This window comes from Struthio camelus, chromosome 1, assembly GCF_040807025.1.
Source record: "Struthio camelus isolate bStrCam1 chromosome 1, bStrCam1.hap1, whole genome shotgun sequence".
Classification (NCBI taxonomy): Eukaryota; Metazoa; Chordata; class Aves; order Struthioniformes; family Struthionidae; genus Struthio; species Struthio camelus.
The window spans coordinates 89,285,281-89,304,233 of NC_090942.1; the positions used below are offsets into that span (position 1 = coordinate 89,285,281).

The following is an 18,953-nucleotide window of genomic DNA, read 5'->3' on the forward strand; positions in this document are numbered from 1 at the left end:
AAGAGGTAGACTGCCCCTAAAGCCAGGCTGCAGGATCAAGGGAGACTGTTTCTCACTGGAGAAGCTATTTGTCATCTGATCCTGTGGGATGGTACCAGAAAAGAAGGATGGGTCATTTTTCTGAGGAAGCGACAAACCTGTCTGTATTCTACCCAGTGTCAGTGGCTGTTTTTAACACAGCAATCCCAGGGTGTCTGTGCTCATGTTAGCAGTCAAGTCTTCATATGAGCTATCGCTACATACTACGTATTCAGTGTGTATTTTGTTTTGCGCAGTACAGTACCAGTACTCTCTGCTCAAGTCCCTCCTTCAGAAGTACAAGGAAGAACTGAATTATCTAGGAAATAGTAGCAGACTCTCATCTTTTGTGGACCAGCCACAGTGATCATCAGTCACACTTTCCTAATGTTATGACACAGGGATAAGTCCTGGGACAGAGTGGGGAGAGGAATGTGTTAGGCTACAGGACAAATAAAACACTCATTTCTGCATTTCTAATGCATTATGCAAGAAGCTGGAACTATGCTGTGAACTCTGGGAAATGCGTAAACCATAAAGGAAATAAAGAGGGACTTCATGTACCTGGATGCATTTGTCAAGGTAGTTGAAGACATTGGCTATTAAATTAAACTTTTCCCCTCGAATTATAGAGTAGGGCAAGGTGAGATCAACAAAGAATGGTTGGAATGCTGTTAGCGAAACAGTTGAGGACATGCCAAACCCAGCGTCATCCTGCAAGCAGAAAGCACTGGCTTTCCATTCTGTGATGGCATCAGGAATGGTGAAGAAGATATTGGTCTCTCCATTGGAACTGAGGAATGTAAGAAAAGCAGAACAAGAAATGAGCTTCACCGTTTTCAAGACAAATATAGAATAGGGTCTCTGGTTGAGTTAGAGCTTCTGTTTTCACGTTAGTTTCTACAAGATACCCTTCCATATTTAAAAGAGCTATTATCAAGCTGGAAATAAAGATGAAGGTTCATGCTGGTGAACTAAGTGTAAAAAGCACTTGGGGGAAAAATACTGGGCTTTTTAAATTTAGAAAAATAATAGATGCCATTTGTTTAAAAGAGCTGCACAACAATATTCTAAAGTTCTGTAAAAAAAGAAAAAGAAAAGAAAAGAAAAAACAACCAACAGATTAGAACCAATAGCCGGGGATTAATATTCTAGAACAGCCCATGGATGCACAGTTAAGATGGAGATATTCTCTTTGCAGATGGTATAATGAAAAGAAAAACAAAATAACCTAAATTTTCTGCTAATGAAAATTAAAAATATGATGAAAAATCAAAGGTTTTGCTCCTGATGTTTCCTAACCAGATGCTGTTATTATACCATTAGCCCTTATTCTTTCTCCTCATCAGGAGGGTGGGAGACAGAGCACAGAGCAGGTTAGATTCACTGTTCAGGTAAGTTTGACACAGCATAAAAGGCTGGGAGCGCAACTGTCACTGACCAAGATGGGTAGAGAAGATTCAGATCTACAGTGTTCCACAGCTCCTTCACAACCTTCATTTCATTCAGCATGCATTAACTCAGAAAGCCACAAGAGAGGTAGAAAGCAGTGAAAGTGAAAATACTCACTCAGTATGAACCAGATCCCAAATCCAGGTCTCAGGGAAGAATTTCCGAACACTGTTAACAGGGCCACCACTAATTCTTCCCTCATCTAGGGAGAGTGTGTATGATTAAAGTGTAGTATTAGAGAGGTCAGGATAGCAGTAACTAGTGAAATAAGGTCTGACCTGTGACATGCTCAACACCATGAATGAACACAAAGTATCCCGTTTGAACATTTTTCTGTTCTTTTTTTTCCCCTAAAAAAAGAAAATTCTAACAAGATAGAGGGTGTGAGAAGAAACAATTTCTTTTTTAGTCTCTTTTTCTGGGGGAAATATGGAGAAATTAGTATTTCAAATGACAGTTCACTTTTTTTCATATTAGAAGGCCTTATCATCCAGTTAGGATGGCAGGTTCCCTCTCCTCTACCATTAGCTCTCTTCTTTTTGCAAATGGGCAACAGGACCCAGTATTGTCACCAAAGCATATACTGCTTTAAAACTTTCCCAAGAACTTAGTTGTTCTTACCCTGTACAGTATTTAAAAATAGTGCTGAATATACATGCCATTGGAAAACAACTTTGGCTCAAATGGTCAAAATACAAGGCTGAGACTGAGGACCTAGATTTGCTTTCCGGTTTTGCCTTGCTTGTGATGTCAAACAACTCATTTAGCATGGAGGAACCTTAGATTTCCTAGCCATAACATCAAAATAATTATACTTCCTTATTTTGCTGGACTAAAATCATAGAATCACAAAATCATAGAAAAATTCAGATTAAGAGGAACCTCTGGAGGTCTGTAGTCCAAGCTCCTCAAAATACGACTAACTTCAAGGTCAGATCATGTTGCTCAGGGTCTTGTCCAGCTGAGTTTTGAAAACCTGCAAGGACAGAGATTCCAAAACCTCTTGGAGAACCTGTCCCAGTGCAGCACAGCTTTCATGGGGAATAACTTTTTCCTCATGTTGAATAGCAATTTCCCTCGTGGCAACCTACAACTGTTACTTTTGGCATTTTGTTGTGCAACTCTGACTTAGAGAAAGATAATGAAAATTCTTGCCCATCTATAAAGTGCTTTGGAAACTATGTGCTAAGTATGCTAAAAGTGCCCCATGAATTCTTATAGCAGGAATTTCCATTATTTTTCTGCTTTACCATTTCCTTTTAATCATTTAATTGAATTGGTGAAAGGTTCTATCATGAAAAACCCTGAAAAACTAATACTGACTTATGGAAGAATTAGAGTCTCAGTATTCCCTGTCTTTTCTATATGCACCCTGTAGCTAAGCGAGAGAGAACTGACTTTTCAGTTCTGCAAGAGATTACTTGAGGAAAACTGTGACACAGAGACCTATCCCCAAAGAAACTGTTCTTTTACGCAGGCAAAAGTATGAAAGAGCAGGCAGACTGGGACTGGAGACATGGCACGAATCTTCTTTTACCTGTGCCAGAGCCACTGCCACTGCTGACAAACTTGGGCGTATAATCAGCATAGACACGGTCATCTTCCAGGTCTGACTTGTCTGCTTGACACAGAACCGGCTTCCGTAACATAGAGTTAGTGAAAACCTTTAGGCCCATATCCTGAATATAAAATAATCAATCATGTTACTACTTCTCATATCTAGGTTAACACACCTCCTCTCTCCTCACATCCTGCCTTTTCAAACCTGAAAGTCACAAACCACTCTTCCTTTCTTACCTCTGGCTCTTTCCCAAGGAGCAGTAGGACCTACTGTTCTGCGAAAAGCATGTTAGGTCTTTGCAACTGGACAAGGGGAGTCATGAGACTTGGGGCCAATGGGAGTGGAGGGAAGTGCATCAGGAAACAAACAGTACGCATCATGGACTCAGACTTTCACTAAGAGTGCCTAAGGTCATAAGTCAAGGTCATAGTCCTGCTTAGGAAATGTCTACTGAAGCATGGGCAGGATCCCACTGAATATATCTAACAGTGATTCTCAGCCTCCCCGAGAAAAGAGGTGGAGGTGAGAAGGCAGGAACTGGATGGTTGGAGACCTTAGTCAGTTCCAGAGAATAGCCCCTTTCTCTTAGCAGTAAAAGCCACCACCTGAGCAAGTTAATGTTAAGGCACATGAATTCATCTGGAATATCTCCTGCTTAAGGAATCATGCAGAATACATACCCTGAAAATCCTGTAGACATCACCATCATGGCTGACATTCACAGGTTCATAATACAAGCCATCAAAAAAAGTTGTTTTGATTGGTGTACACTGCTCTGGCTTGTCATCTTCCAGGTTGAGCCCATTGTAGTAGTAGCCATACAAATCACTCACACGAAGCCGGTAGTACACCTGGGAGGTGGGAATGACTCATGTTATCATAATGAAAGGTTCCAGGCAGGTGCAAAATAGTGCTTCACCAAAGCATTTGACTAGTTGTTAGCCAGCTCCAAGACAGAGTGGTATAACATAAGGGCTCTATCATACCACAAAAAAATGCTGTTTCAGTATGACTGCAGGCTGATAAAAGGAGAAAGAAAACTCATTAAAACTATCTTAGAGACTGGGATTACAGTGTAGTCTTTTCTCCTTGCACAGCACATATCCACCCTCCTACTTTAAGAGCAAACTGACTCTCTTAAAGCACGGCACTAGCAAGGCCTCTGTTTGTCACTTCTCAGAAACACAAGACTTCTTTTTTGATCATGTGAGTTTATTTCTTCCTGCGCTCCTTTCTCACTTAGAATCTAAACTCATGATGGCCCCCGAGCAATCCCATAGCCTATGATGGCTTTGCACAGTGATGTCTACTTAGAGATGAACAGGCAATTTTACTGGTGATGCAGGAGAAGGACTGGCCTCTGGCCCCTTTTTTCTGAGCTGCAATGGTTTTGTGGCTTGAACATGATCAACAACCAAAAAGATATACTGCTAAGGTATTCAGGGATGAGACTGGACTCTGGCAAGACTCTAAGGGATTTCCATAGTATTTGGTCTGGGACCGAGGCCTATTTGAGTCAGAAGATGTGATTTTGACGTAATCACTCCTCAGAGTAGGACTATGTGTTAAATGATATACAGTAGGCATAGTCTTAAGACATGTTTTACACTTCTGTGCTTTCCAAAAATAAATATTCCACTCCTAATTTCTAGTTTTGAAGTACACAACTCCTGTAGACCTTGTTTCAATCACTGAGATGTCTTTTTACAGGGGGAAAAGATAAACAGAACCAGCACCAAAGAGATCAGAAGCTGGTCCCTGGAAGTGTTATTCAGGATGTCCCTAGGTCAAAAGAACACAGAGTTGGGAATATGGCTTACAGTCTCAGGAGAGAACTCTCGCTCAGGCTGAAGGAGAAGGATGCTCTTATCTACAGCGCGCAAGGCACAGTAGGAGTTGGCAGCAGCTTCAAGGTGGAGGCTGATGTTAGAGCCTGGGAGACCCTCCTTCTTGGAGAACTGGAGCTGGAGCTGGAAATGAGTAAATCCAAGAGAACCACAGAAAAATTAAGAAAATCAGTTGGGTGCATAGAGCTGAAACTCATCTTTCACCATCACACACACATTCTCTATGGGGCAGAACTCCTACCACTAAATGGTCCTCCTGAATCCTTTTCCTGTGAAAATACACATCACTTGGATTAGATGTGTAATCCTCTCACCATCTCCCTCTCCCCATTTCTTTGAAAGCCTAGTCTGAACTTCAGCATACACGTCCATTCAAGGGATAGCTTCTCCTGTTCTGTACAGAGGTACACATCTGTACCTCTTCCACTTGTAAAGGCCATCCTGAGAGCAGGGCTGTTGATGAAGTCATTCCTTGACTTTTCACTCAGCAAATAGCTAGCCAGTATAGTCCTTCACAAGAAAGCAAACATTTTCACCTTGTTCTTGAAGCATACATCGCTGCGTATCCAAGAACTGTCAGCCACTATCTCCCCGTGAGGATGCACTGTGTAGAGCAGCAGTCTGGCACTGGGGGTAAACTTCTCAGTGACAGTCAGTGTGATGGAGAATGTGCCTCCGTGAGCTGTGCAAAGAAAACAGAATAAGGGGGGAAGTCAACAAAAGAGATTAGGCAAACCTGAGCTTTGGTAGAAAGATCATATGTTTGTCCATAACCTAACAGCACCTCTTAAAAGAGAGAAGTTGAATACTGGGAGATCCATCTCTTAGTGGCTGAGGAACAGCTCCCATCAGCAAGATACCAGATACAAACTGGAGGATGCTGAGAGCACGGTGTTTTGCGGAGAGAGGTCTGAGCTGAGCAGAAGTTGGACAGAGAAATCTCTCCATGTGCATGATCTTGTGCATGACTGCTACAAGCAGAGCACAAGATTGTCTTTGAATCTCAAAGGAGGTTCTGTAGAACCTCCTATACCAGATGAGACAGGACTATCTCCTGACCTATGAGAGGTCTCTCTTAATGCCAAAAATAAGAGGTTGTTGTCAACTTGGAGGACAACCTCTAGAGCAGGGACAGAGTACTAAGCTTTCATATATGTACTGGTGAGTCTCACTCTATCACAGACCTTAGTGCCATCAATAATATGAAAACAAAACAAAACAAAACAAAAAACCCCATCACTTAAAGCCATTTTTCTGAAGGGAAAATCATATAATATTTCTGCCTTTTGGTAAGTGAAATGCTCCTCCCTGTACCATAGGGGAACATATACTGTGTAGCCATAGTCATGAACACCTGAAGAAGGACTAAGGACGGCAAATACTAAGCAATGATTAAGTCCTATATGTGGAATGAGGCCTACATAAGCCACCTACTGAAGACAGGTTAGAAATAGACCTGCTTCTGAAATAAATTATATTTAACAATGAAAGAACAGAGTTCAGTTTGTTGTGATCAGTAGGATCATATTCCTTGTCACTCGTATATTTGGAGACTTCTGAACTGTAATGAATTCCAAAGCAGTAATTTACCAAATACCCCTGTCAAACAGGATATCTGTCATTCTCAGTCTTTAAAAAGTTTTAGTTTTCCACTCAGGGAAGATTGGGATGTCATATCATATGATGTGACTTGAGTGACCACTCAGTGCAGCAAAAGCTAATGATACTGTGAGTGGTGATGGATGATGGGTTTTCAGAACTATATCTAATTTGGCTGCAGTTCTCTACTTTCGTCCCATCTCACATAACTTACTAATGTTCTGGTGCTCAGAATAATGTTCTGGTTAGTTCGTACTAATGTTATGGTCCTCTGGAGCATCAGTAATAATATGGCCCAGAACTTACCATCAGAAATACTGACTTGCTGCTGGCCGCTGAGAACAATTTTTCCTTTTGTCATCACCTGGACATAGAAAAAACATGAGACAGAATCAAAAGCACTTCTTCCCTTCTCCCAGTGAAATCTTTCATTTTGAGTGGTGTTCTGATAGGCTTCAAGGGCCGTTAAGTCTTGCTACAATTTGTAGCTGCTGGCTGGCCTGAAGATTTCTGCCTTATATGGTGCTCAAGAAAGGCGAAAGGAAAGAGACATTCAGGAATCAAGGTAGCACTCAGCACTTACCACATAATAGAAGTTTGTGTACATGGCATTCCCATACCCCTCTCTGTTCAGGACGTAGAGAACATTGACTACTCTCTGCTGGCCACAGCTTAGCTTCTCCTGCACTGGCTCGATCCTCACAAAGCTGTTGGTCCGTGAGTAAAAACGCCGGACAGAGAATAAGGCATGGGGCTCATCATGGTTTGTCCACATAGGAAAGTCTATACAGCCATCTGGTGCCTGTCTGGCCTGAGGAATACATGGGAATCAACCAAGCGGAAAATAAAATGTTAGCAGGCAGGTGTGAGGCAAAGGCACCTCCCTTGTCTAGAATATTCTGTGTGGAAGCTTATCTTGTGGGGCTATTTAACCCAAGAGCAGGAGCTGGTATGAAAATTGCTTGCTCAACAAGTCCAGAGTGGAGGAGACCTTAATGTATCCTTCTGGAGACGTTAATGCATCCAGACATCTATGGCATATTGCAGTAGAGAGGTAATTTCAGATCCTTATCAAACTGGGACAGGTTGTGTAAGCTGCTAGGGGTCATTGCTGAAAGAACAGCATTGATCTCAAACAGCCTGCTTCTGCTGTCTTTCAAGCTCTTCCCCTGACACCAGAGAAAAGGCATGAGACCATGAGAAGACTATGTAGTGGGGGACAGACATGAATCTGTGTCAGCAGGAATGCAGGAAGCAGGCAGCAGCAGGGAAAGAAGCTGACATGCATCCAGGCTGGGTGTGGACGGCCAAGCAGGCTGTGAGGAAAGTCCTATACCACACAGAATAAAGAGAAAGAAGATGGCTACAGAAAGGAGCTAAGGAGAAAGTAGGGAGATGCTGAAAATCCCTAGAGCCCAAACACTCCTGTGGTGCAGTCTTGCCGTTCCTCAGGCATTGATGTTCCCTCATATAAGTTTCACACAGGCTGTAGGTTGTTGAAGAAATGACTGCTTACTTTCCTCACCTGAAATAATCCTGCCAACACCCACTCACTTGCTTCTAATCCCTCTCCCAATTGAAGTATTCTGGTAATTAAACTGGGTCCTGCAGTTACTTACTCTCAGCTTAAGACTGGGATCAAAGAAGTTGGAGGTGTTGATGGAAAAGGCAGCAGTGCCATTCTTGTCTGTGGTATAGTTTGCAATATATTCATCGTTGAGCTCCAGCAGGACAATCCTATTGGCAATGGGCATGCCATCCACATTTGTCACAGTGACCTGAACACAAATACTCAAGGAATTCAGGAAAAAAAAAGACAGGAAAAGCTCTGCTAATCAGAGGACACTCAGTTAGGCACTTAGGACAACTGCAGGGAGTAGAAATCTATAGTGAAATGTATTAAAGTCACATGTCCCTCAATATTTTGAAGGAGCAGGAACTCTGTGACAAGTAAAGAGAGGCAATTCTTTTCAGTGCAGGGACAAACCTTGTGCCACAGAGGGAGAAGGTATGGTTTATATACATGGTATGGTATAGAAGATTCTTCTTATGAGAAGTCCTCTGTGATCCTCCAAAGACTTAGTTCAGTGGGCCATCATATAAGTTAAAAGCCACTGTGTGAGACATCATAGTTTAAATTCTTGCCTTATACTCTCCCTTCCTGAGCAAATAGAGACAGAGGGACTCCAGAGCACACACTCTTTGGAGGGCACTGATTCACAAACCTGAAGCAATCAGATGATTCCATGGCCACAGGCAAACTGTGGGGCTCTGTAGCACTTCCTAACTCCTTGGCCTCCACACCCACCCACTGCGTATCAGGACAGTGTTGTAGGGCTCATCCTCCTCCTATGCCTGGGCTTATCCTGGGTGTGCAGGTCAGGAAGAATTTGAAATGTGTTCCAATAGCTATACTGATTTAAGCAAACAGCCACAGGACTGTGATGCAATGTAGAGCAAATTCTGCCTTCAGCACAGCTGTTGCTGAAGTAGTTTCTTATGGATCTGTCTTCTCCACTGATATGACCTTTCATTATCCTACCTCTTAGCCATTATGTAATCATGGCTGAAAAGAGCCCCCCAACACTACAGGTTTTATGATATAATTTTCTTATTTTCTCTAGAAGCAGGAAATGAAAATTGTTGGGAAAACTATACAGTAGTCACTGTCATGCAACATTTTGAAGGGAATTGTCAGTATAGAATTAGAGGATGGTCATAAATAGGCCAACAAAGAAATTATGCTGGATCTCATGGAGATTTTGCTCTGGATGTACCCTCTCAGCCACCCACCTGACCAAAGTAAGGAATTCCTCTCTTGTAGTAGCGATCCATGTTCTTGAACATCACTCTGTCATTTTCTTGGACAACTGGAACATAGGCAGAGTCTTTCATCTGAATACCTGTGAGACACACCCAGTGTGAAGAGAAGGAAACAGGAATTAGACATGGGAAGATAATTGTTTCTTTTGAAAGTTTATATGGAGCAGTGAAGCTCTGAAAGAAGAGTTCTGCTCTGCTCTGAGGAACGAGCTTGATCATTGTTTGCTGCATGGGTTAGGATTCAAGGGATTCCTTTCAGAAAGTTCCACCTATTAAGCTTCACTGAGCTGCTTCCCAACCTCCACTTGGTGTTACCTGTCCCATTTTCAGTGACAGTGGTTTCTACGCTGAGACTAGCAAACATCTTGGCATAGCTGCGGTAGAGATGGAAGGTTTTGGTGGAAATGACAGTGCTGAGGCAGCCATTTCTGCCCAACTGAAAAAGAGCACAAAGAGGAAAGTTAATTTTCTCAAGGTTTGGACAACTGCTCCTCGACCTGTATCAGTGGGTCTCCAAAGGTCTTCATGCCTCTGCTTACATTTCTTTCAGCTCTTACTTTCTACTCACTGTCCTCCTACCTCACATTTCTCATTCCCTGGCTGCCCTCTCAGCTCATTGTTTCATTATGAACTATTCTTGCACCTGGAACCCTCTCTCCTCATTTCCCATAAACCTCTCTGCCCTCAGCTTCCTTTTCAAATACATCTTATATGATGCCTGAGCTCTCTCAGCAAAGCTCAGTTTGAGCCTAAGCAAGTGGAGAAATTCATCATTAGTTTAACACTAAGTGACCTCAAACACTCCCAACAGAGGTGCGCTGATTATATTCTGTAAGAATACAGCTCAAAAGTTTTAGGAAATATAAATTCAGAGCTTCATAAACTTCCCTCTCTTCTACTGATCTTTCTGAGATAGTATTAAAATTTCTAATGAATGGTATGTTCCCCCCCACTCCCGCCCCAACCCCAACCACCACTTTGTTGAAAGGGAGGTGCATAAAAACAAAGTCTCTTAATGAGGTCATTGTGAAAATCTACCCCCATGGTCTTTCAGCATTGTCTGTGAGACACTGAGAAAACATATGCCTGGGGCATTGTTTCTCTGTTGTTCCCCAGGAAGTGAATGAGGCCTCCAATCACTATGTTACATGTTGGGTAATAAAGCTCACTAGGAAGAAAGGTCTTGCCCTGTATCATACCAGTGCAGTGACAGTCTCACAATTTTCTTTCTGGTTTTGCTCACATCGTGCACTATAAAAGTGCTGCTGACACACACTGATTCGAACATTCCCTTGCACAGGCTGGCCGTAAGTGTACCTAGGAGAGGAGGAGATACAAGAACCCAGTCATGAATTTATCATGACGCCTGTCAAGGTTGCAGAGCAATGCATACTCTAAACCCCTCAAGAGTGCCCAGAGCACAGACAGAAGAGCAGCTGGATATCAGAACCAGTCAGCCCTTGCTGAATTCCCTTTGACTATTTTTAGGCTGCTTCTGGGGTCTCGTCAAAAAAGCCTGCTGTGCTATTGCCTGTGATGTAACCTTTCCTTAAAGTCTGAAGCTGGAAGGTAATGGTGGGCTCAGGGCTGGAATTTCATTCCCCGCTGTTTGCTTTTTCTCATAAGCACTTTACACAAAGCAGGATGTACTACAAAAATGCTCTCATTAATCCCGTGGTGCCCAGACTCATCCGACCTTGACCTTTAGCACTACCATAGCCAGTGATCTTAACGCTAGACTCTACTGCTATACTATTTCTCTCATTTTCTGTAATAATAAAAAACAACAGCTAGTGGGTATGTACTGCTTGATACCTTCAAACTGTTGGGCAAACACAAACCCTCCCAGTTCTAACTGTGCTATGTAGCAGGTGGAGAGTTATCGTTGTATTTCCTGTCATGGAAGTAGTAGTTAAAGGAACTGCTCTAGTTCACACATTGAATCAGTAGCAGTGTTCCCATTTCCCAGCATAGCACACCATCCTTCAGCTCACCTTTCTTGACCGCATATGTGTTGTTCTCAGCCCTGATACTTACAAGGCGCAAACGTTGACCTTCAATTCTTCATCAAAGAAAGAGATCCTCTTTGGCACACTGGTTACCACTTCAAACTTTGGCAGCACTGGGAACGTAAGGTGAATATGACTGATCAGCAGTTGCACACCACAGGTAGATGTGTGCATGTGGAAATTAAGAGTAAAAAACAGTTGGTAAAGGCATTTCCACCAAAAAGGGGGATGAAATGGTTCAGTGCGGAAGTCAGCTGTAGGATATTGCTGGAGAAATAAAGAACTGTTAATGGTAAGATGAGTAACTTCTTTAAAAAGTAATACTAATACTAATGCTAATATAATAGCCACAGTAAGAAAAGTGATAAATCACTAATCAGGCTGTACATTGTCTTCAAGAGGAATGAGGGAATAATGTTGATGTCTAAAACTATTTAAAGCCCTGAAGAACAGAATGTATGACACAATTGTACTCCACTAAAGGACAAAGGCAACAAATTAAAAGAGATCAAACAGATCCCACTCCGCTGTTACTCTCCCTTTTCAGCCTATCTTTTGTTCCAGGTCACCAGCAATAGTGACATCACAGCTGGAGCAGGCCTTTTTCTCACTCACTTGTACCCGGGAGACAGGAAGGTAGGAAATAATTCTGGAGGGTAAGCAAGAAAGGTGCTTTACTATCTTTAAAACAACAACAACAACAAACAAAATCAAACAAACAAACAAACAAACACCCCTGGAAGTTGTCCAAGCCCTACCTGCAGACTATTAAGGAAAAGTTGCCACTGTAAGATCAGGAAATTTGTGAAATAAAAAAAAGTAGATCGACTCCCTTGATATGGACTGTTTCAGAGAGTAAGCAGATCAGGCACTGAGGGCTTTTGCACCTCCACTGCCCAATATTTTCCATCCTGTACTTCCACTCGTTATCCAGCACTCCCCCAGTAACAACCTGGTACCCATCATTTCATCTATCTTATACATAATATCTTCAGATTTTTACTGCATATTTTAGCCTTTATACAGTGATGACCTCCACGGAACAGGGGAGGCCTGATTCATTCATTTTACCTCAGAACAGATGAAGAAATTAAGGCCTGAGTGTTAGGATGTGGATCCCGAAGTCAAACAGTGAGTTTGTGCCAAACCCAGAAAAGAACCAGGCTCCTAATATAATATCTGGAAAAAAAAATGCTACTCCACCTCTCTCATCCTTTCTTTGTTTCCTGCTTGCCTTCACTTTCTCCACCCGTTGCTCTCCATGTCTAACTTTTTTCTCAGGCATGAATAGGAGATTTCAAAGCACTTCAACTCTGCACTAGCTGCCCCTTTCTGACTTAGGCAGGGCCAGCCTTATTGCTGCTGTAGGGAAATTCACAGTTCATGCTTACCATATTCCTCCACTATTAAGGAGTGGTACTCTTTTTCTCCTGACTTCTTCTCCACAATGATGTGGTAGGACCCCAAAATTGGCTCCTGGATTAATGGAAAGGAAAGCTGGACAATGCCATGCTTAGATGTTACCTCCAGCCACTGGAAGATCTGGTTGTGCTCTGGATCCTGAAGAGTGGGAGAGAGTTAAATACCAAAACCTTTATCATTCTCTTTCTTGTGTTCTTGCTTTCTTTTAAGTTTTGTATCCTGGCATACTGGTTTAGTGCATTACAGAATATGAGTTTGGGCTGATGAGAAGTGTGCTTTGACTTCCCATTAGTTTTCCAGTTTCCTTTGTGTGTTAAACAAGCCTAAGATTATGTTAACTGGAAATTCTCTACGCTGCCTGATGATCAGGGATCATCCAGGAGTACTACCTGATTGGGACTCAGATTGAATATCTGTAGCTTTTCTAGCATAAGTCTTTCTGACTCAACTCCTCCTTCTGTAAAATGGCAGTATTATATGGCAGTTTTGTACAGCTGGCCTTCCTTGAAAAGTGCTTTGAGAGCTAGCGATGTGAAATGCTGTAGAAGATTGAATCATTGTTAGCCTGTCCTCTGCAGAACATGATATTTCAGAAAGACACCAATCTCATGTCTATATGGGAATAAGGCTATCTCACCAGCCAATTTGCTGTAGTTTTACCAAGGTAAGATTACACTGAACAGCTTGTTCAAATTCTAACAAAAGTTGCAGCAATAACCCCAAGCCACCTCTGACTAATGTTCTGCTGACTCCTTTATCTTGGCCCCTCCAGTGTTTGACACTTGGTACTGCCACTGTTCAGCCTCAAGTCCATTTGCTTTAGACAGTGAGCTCTGGGCAAGCCTTCCTCTGCTATTCACTCTCTGATGAGCTGTGTCTAGATATGCTAGCATGTGCACACCCACCTTGTTGTGGCAGTGTGGGGAGATCATATTTGTGAAAGCAAATGAGAGATATTGCATCAAGAAAGAATATCAGGGAGATGAAGGTCTGGATTTAACGCTGTAATTTAAATACATATGTAAATAATACATTAAAAATAATAAATCAAAATCATGTTTGATACTGTGGCTTTGCTCTTTGTCAAAATTACTTGAGAAGGATCCACACTATAGCTGTGCAGAAGGGTATAATTATTTTCTCTTTGGGGTAATAGAGTGCATGGAAAATGGCTATTTACTATTATTATGCTCCATCTGCAGATGTTAAAGTGTCTGACTGACACAAATCAATTCTAACTTACAAATAATGTCAGATAAAACTTTTAAAGCCAAAGTTGTACCCAGCCAGATGTAGCAAAGGTGGGAGGAAAGCTAACATCTTCTGACTCATGGATATTTGGCTGAGCTATGATTCTTGAAACTTCCATTAAGACAAACAATTCAGTTTCCTGTTATAGTCATGGTAAACTTTCTTCTTTAGTGTTAGATATGAGCCCATTTCAGGTAATGACAGGCACCTGAAAGTCCCATGCTTGCACAGCAGAGCTGGTATCATCTTGGGACACTTTGCTGTCAGCCTTCTACCATATTCATTGATTGATATATATCCTTAAGTGGTGGTGGGAATAAATTTCACTCGTTCTGGCTACCCCAATCTCACAGTAGGAATAGTGAGTAATATACCCTTGGAGAGGTAAATGAGCACAACTAGTCGAGGTTTGCTTCCCAAAGCAATTTGCTTTCCAAAGCAACTTGCTATTTAATGACATGGTAAATCTCTTACCTCTATGATGATTCGGGGATACTGGAGGAAGAGAAAAGAGAGAGAAAGAACAAAAATGGTCAAAATATCAAGAAATTAACTTGAAAGCTTAACTTGGAGCTTGAAAAATACTAGAATACAAAGAAGGCTGTGAACCCTTTCTATGAATACAGAAGACTGGATCAAGAAAACAATTTGAAATTCATTTATGTAATGAAGTGATAAATTAAAGGAGAATAATCTATTTATGGATTTCTTTTTTCTACTCAAAACGTATCTGGGATGGTTGGAAATGAAGTGACTACAAAGTCTGAAATCTGTAAGTTTTCCAGGAGTGTTTTCAGACCCTTGCCTTCTATAAAGGCAGGGAAGGGATGAAGTATGAAGTTAAGGAGTTAAACTATCCTTCAAAAATATCAAGAGGCCTATCTCAGACCCTTTGTTTTCAATTTAAAAGTGGAAGAGCTTCAGTGAAGAGTGTGCCCAAGATGGTGCTTGAAAAATCTTGACTATCCATCACACTTACTGTCTCCTGAACAGGTCTGAGCTGGCTATCCAAAGCGACCACACGAAACATCACTGAAAAAGAGATAAAGGAAAGAAAAATAATTCACTTGAGCAGTGGTATGTCACTAGTAATATATAACTGAAACAAAGTTTTTCCAGGCTATTTAGAAGTAATAAAGAGCCTCTGAAGAACTGGAAAGGATTGGAATATTATTTTAGCTAGTGAAAAAGAAAACTAGAATAACCTTGTTCTCTGAAATATCTTCCATATTGACTCAGTGGGACTATCCACGAATTAGATTAGCAGTTAAGTAGAAGAAACAGTTGAAAGGAAATGATATTTTTTTTTTAATATGAATTTTATTAATTAAAAGTTTAACCTACTATTTTCTATATTCCTTAAGAAATAGAACTCCTTATGTAACTGGGCCCTGTAAACCTTGCAGAAGTCATGTTCCTGTAGAGTAAATTAACTCAGTACAGACACATGAATTCTACTCACTTGTTGCAATTTTATGAGCTAGTTCTATTTTTCACTGCCTTTTGATGAGCCCAACCTCAGATGACAAATATACACTATCTAAAGGATTGCTTATGGCCATCACAGTCCATGGACTTTTCCTCCAAAAGAGAAGTCCTTGTCATTCTAGACCCACCCTTGCACTCAGTTTCCCACTTCACTAGCTGACTAACTGCACAGCCACCTTTTTGCCCTGGTTTGTAGATGGGTTTGTCCGTCTGAATGAAGACAGTGTTATCCACATTCTCAATTGCCACTGATCTTCTCTCAGCTAAGCTGATCGTGGCACCTTTGGCAGAGAAGGTAATGAAAGCCAGGGGGTCAGAAGTAGCAGGAGGAACCTGGAGAGAAACAAAATTCCCATAATAAAGTTGGCAAATAAGACATGTTGAGGTCCCCTACTACCCATAGTTCTTGAGTGAAATACTGAGTGTTAAGTGAATCATAAAAAGCTTGTGCAAAGTCATGAGAAGCCCCATATTTGCTAGTGACACAGTCTCTGAGAGTGGAGGCTGTGGAAGTCCCATAATTTCCTACTAGGTGCTAAGGTATTAAACCATCCTCTGCCCTAAGCATTTCCTGATCTCACACAGCTGTCTGCTTATATGCAGGTTGCCCAGCCATGTAGCCCAGTTCTGAAGTGTTTCTCCTGCTGCATACTGGAAGATCTAATCTTGAGTCATGTTTGTGATATCTATCCTAATCCTGCAGAGTCAGAGGAAAGGGAACAAGCATGTTCCAGCTGGATTCTCCAGCATGGCAGCTATGACAGTCTCATAGGGCACATGCACCGGGGACAGCAGTCAAAAGCTTTTTTCTGTTCACATTGTGAATGGAGATGGAAAGTCTTTCTCCAGCTCTCCCCTACAACCCATCTGTATTCTCTTCTTTTATGTCTGTAATGTCAGCTTTTCCAGAAGTTTACCTTTTTATTTCATATTCCACACCCACTCTCTCCATCTTCTTGCCCTCATTGACAAAGAGAGTTTCAGATTGAGGTATTTCCAGCTTCTACTCCCTCTTTAATAGTCTCAAAATAGAAAATACCTTGAACTTGCTGCACTTGAAGAAATCATTCTCTATCACGGATTCCTCAAAAAGAGTTGTCTGGGTACTGCTGTATTCCAAGAAAACGCTCAGCGACAGAGGCTCACTGAGGTTGTGGAACTGCACACAAGCACTCTGTGGAGAATCACTCCGCACTACGGTAGGGACCAGCAGCACATATTGTCTGCAAGAAAGCAAGATCAGACCAGAGACCAGAGTTCTGTTATGGAGGAAGGCCAGAGCAAAAAAGACAGGAAAATACTGCAAAAATGCCACATATCTAAAGGAAGATGTGGTACCTGGTCCAAAGCTTGCTCAAAGTGGTAGAAGGATTTCCATTTATTACAGTGGATTTTTCATAATATGCCAGTAAAGTACAGATGACAAATTTATGTCCTGCATACCTTTTTTTCTGAGCTGAAAGACTGGCATTATTCTATGCAGTATCTTATCCAGCATGAAAATCCATCTTTCCATTTCAGGTATGTAGAGAGCCCCAATTACTAAAGTATCTAACTTCCTGACAGGCATAGATGCATTTATCCTCCCATGGCGTATATGTATATATGTACATAAAACCCTGAAACCTCTTGAAAAAAGGAGTCCTATTTACCTTCCTTTTGAGATTATTGACAAAAATACCAATTTCTTGTTGCAACATTTTTTTTTCATTTCTTTTTCTCTGGACGTCTCTCCCTCGGGATATGAATTGACATATCACAAGTCAAACAGCATAATGTGCAAGAAATGATCCTGCCATAGCTATCCCATCTTGCAGAATCTTCCAGGAAATACTCAACCTAATTTGAGTACTCTAGTGTCTTTCCACACCTCTCACTATGTTGCTGCCTTCCCTTTTTTCTTCCTTTGGACTTTCTTAGTTATGCTGTCCTTTGTAATTAGGGCAGTCTTCCTCCCCCAAACTCTTCCTCTCTATAATCTTTTCTCAAGGTTTGCTATATTTGGCTGAGCTTCTGTTGCTGACCTCCCCTTCTCTGCTGCCTAGACTGGTCTTTCCAAATAACTCATGACAGAACTGATGAGCTAGGTCTGCAAAGCAACATGAATCACACAGTCTTTTGATAATGTGATCTCTTTCCTTTTTTCCCCCACAGTTTTGTTTGCTTATATTATCTTGCTTGCTATTTTCACTTACCCAGTTCAGACTTCATGATATTCAGAGACCAGGAGTAAAATGATTAAAATCAAATGTGTATCTGAGAAACCTAAAGCCCTCTGACTTTCACAGAGTGCTTTCCTTAAGCACTTTTGAGATGGGGATTTAAGCTCCAGTGTTTGTATATTTTTGAAAATTGTCTGTGAAATCTTCTGTCTGTATGAAGCCATGCACACTGAGAGATCTGTATAAGCCGTCACAGCGCAGCAGTTATAAAATAATAGGATTACCGTTCAGCACATCTTTCTGATAGCACTCAGTTCTGGACTGAAACATCTCTTCATACGCCATGTTCTCTTCACTGCCAATGCACGTCAATCCCATTATTGCTAATCTAGTCTTGATTCTCCTCCCAACTTTACCAATGCAGTTAGAACTTTATCTAGGCCAGTTCTAGGTTTCTGACACTCAAATCAGATTTCATACCAATTTTGTGATGGATACCATCATTCCACACCATGCTTCAGTGTCATCAACATTCATTTCAGATACATTTCAGAACCTAGGTCTCAAATGCCCAGATATTATATAGCAGTGTCCCTGAAGAAATTAACTGGTAGGAAATATAATGAAGTATTTTATCATAAAAGCACAGAATGCATGATCTCTTACGGTTCAGGAGACACTGTGGCAACCCAGCGCAAGGAAAGAACACTCAGAAGAATCCTTGACCACATCTCTGTCCTTGAAGAAGAAAGAGTAGAGACTCTGATCTCAAGCAGGCAGCCTGTCTTCTGGCTTTTAAACTGGCCTGACATAATGCTCCTCCTCCACAGTTTCAGTCATATTCCAATAAAAGAGATCTACATAAAATTTGCATAGATTCATCTTTGCCTTTCCTGTCTGTTCTCATGCTCTTTGAACTGCCAAACAATAGCATAGGGAAGCTTTCATATTTCAAATAGCTTTGCTAAGTACTGCAAGCCAAACCGGTTCCTGCTCATCTGAATGTTTTATAGTTTACCTTTCTCATTATCATGTCATTGATTCCTTGTCACTGAAGATCCCTTAGTGTTCCAACTTGTTCCAACTTGTGTTTGCAATTGCTTAAGTATTTCCTTGTTCTGTGAAGATATCTCCCAGATACAGCTCACAAAACAAAAGTAATCATAACACTATTGTATGCCTGAACGGGGGGCTGGGCAGTAATAATATGGCATTAGACTGTATCTGCACTCAGTATGGCACAGGAGGAAACTCCTAATCCTAAACTGAATTTTTTACTGTACATAGTAACACTTAGCAAGGAATGACCTTGACTGTGTAT

General features: G+C 41.4%; 1 protein-coding gene across 1 annotated transcript in view; it reads right to left on the minus strand.

The window, feature by feature from the left end:
* Positions 1–18,561, minus strand: part of LOC104149282 (ovostatin) — a 34,580-nt gene extending 16,019 nt beyond the window's left edge. The window contains exons 1-19 of the mRNA XM_068955995.1: positions 18,299–18,561; positions 16,510–16,693; positions 15,647–15,803; positions 14,962–15,014; positions 14,457–14,477; positions 12,701–12,869; positions 11,338–11,422; positions 10,500–10,617; positions 9,616–9,736; positions 9,271–9,380; positions 8,097–8,255; positions 7,061–7,288; positions 6,784–6,841; positions 5,415–5,560; positions 4,852–5,001; positions 3,712–3,882; positions 3,008–3,149; positions 1,588–1,672; positions 583–811 (exon numbers count right to left, since the gene is read on the minus strand). Coding sequence (XP_068812096.1) covers positions 583–811; positions 1,588–1,672; positions 3,008–3,149; positions 3,712–3,882; positions 4,852–5,001; positions 5,415–5,560; positions 6,784–6,841; positions 7,061–7,288; positions 8,097–8,255; positions 9,271–9,380; positions 9,616–9,736; positions 10,500–10,617; positions 11,338–11,422; positions 12,701–12,869; positions 14,457–14,477; positions 14,962–15,014; positions 15,647–15,803; positions 16,510–16,693; positions 18,299–18,444 — 2,532 coding nt within the window. The 5' untranslated portion in view covers positions 18,445–18,561. The remainder of the gene's footprint in view (positions 1–582; positions 812–1,587; positions 1,673–3,007; positions 3,150–3,711; positions 3,883–4,851; positions 5,002–5,414; positions 5,561–6,783; positions 6,842–7,060; positions 7,289–8,096; positions 8,256–9,270; positions 9,381–9,615; positions 9,737–10,499; positions 10,618–11,337; positions 11,423–12,700; positions 12,870–14,456; positions 14,478–14,961; positions 15,015–15,646; positions 15,804–16,509; positions 16,694–18,298) is intronic.
* Positions 18,562–18,953: the final 392 nt, after the last annotated feature.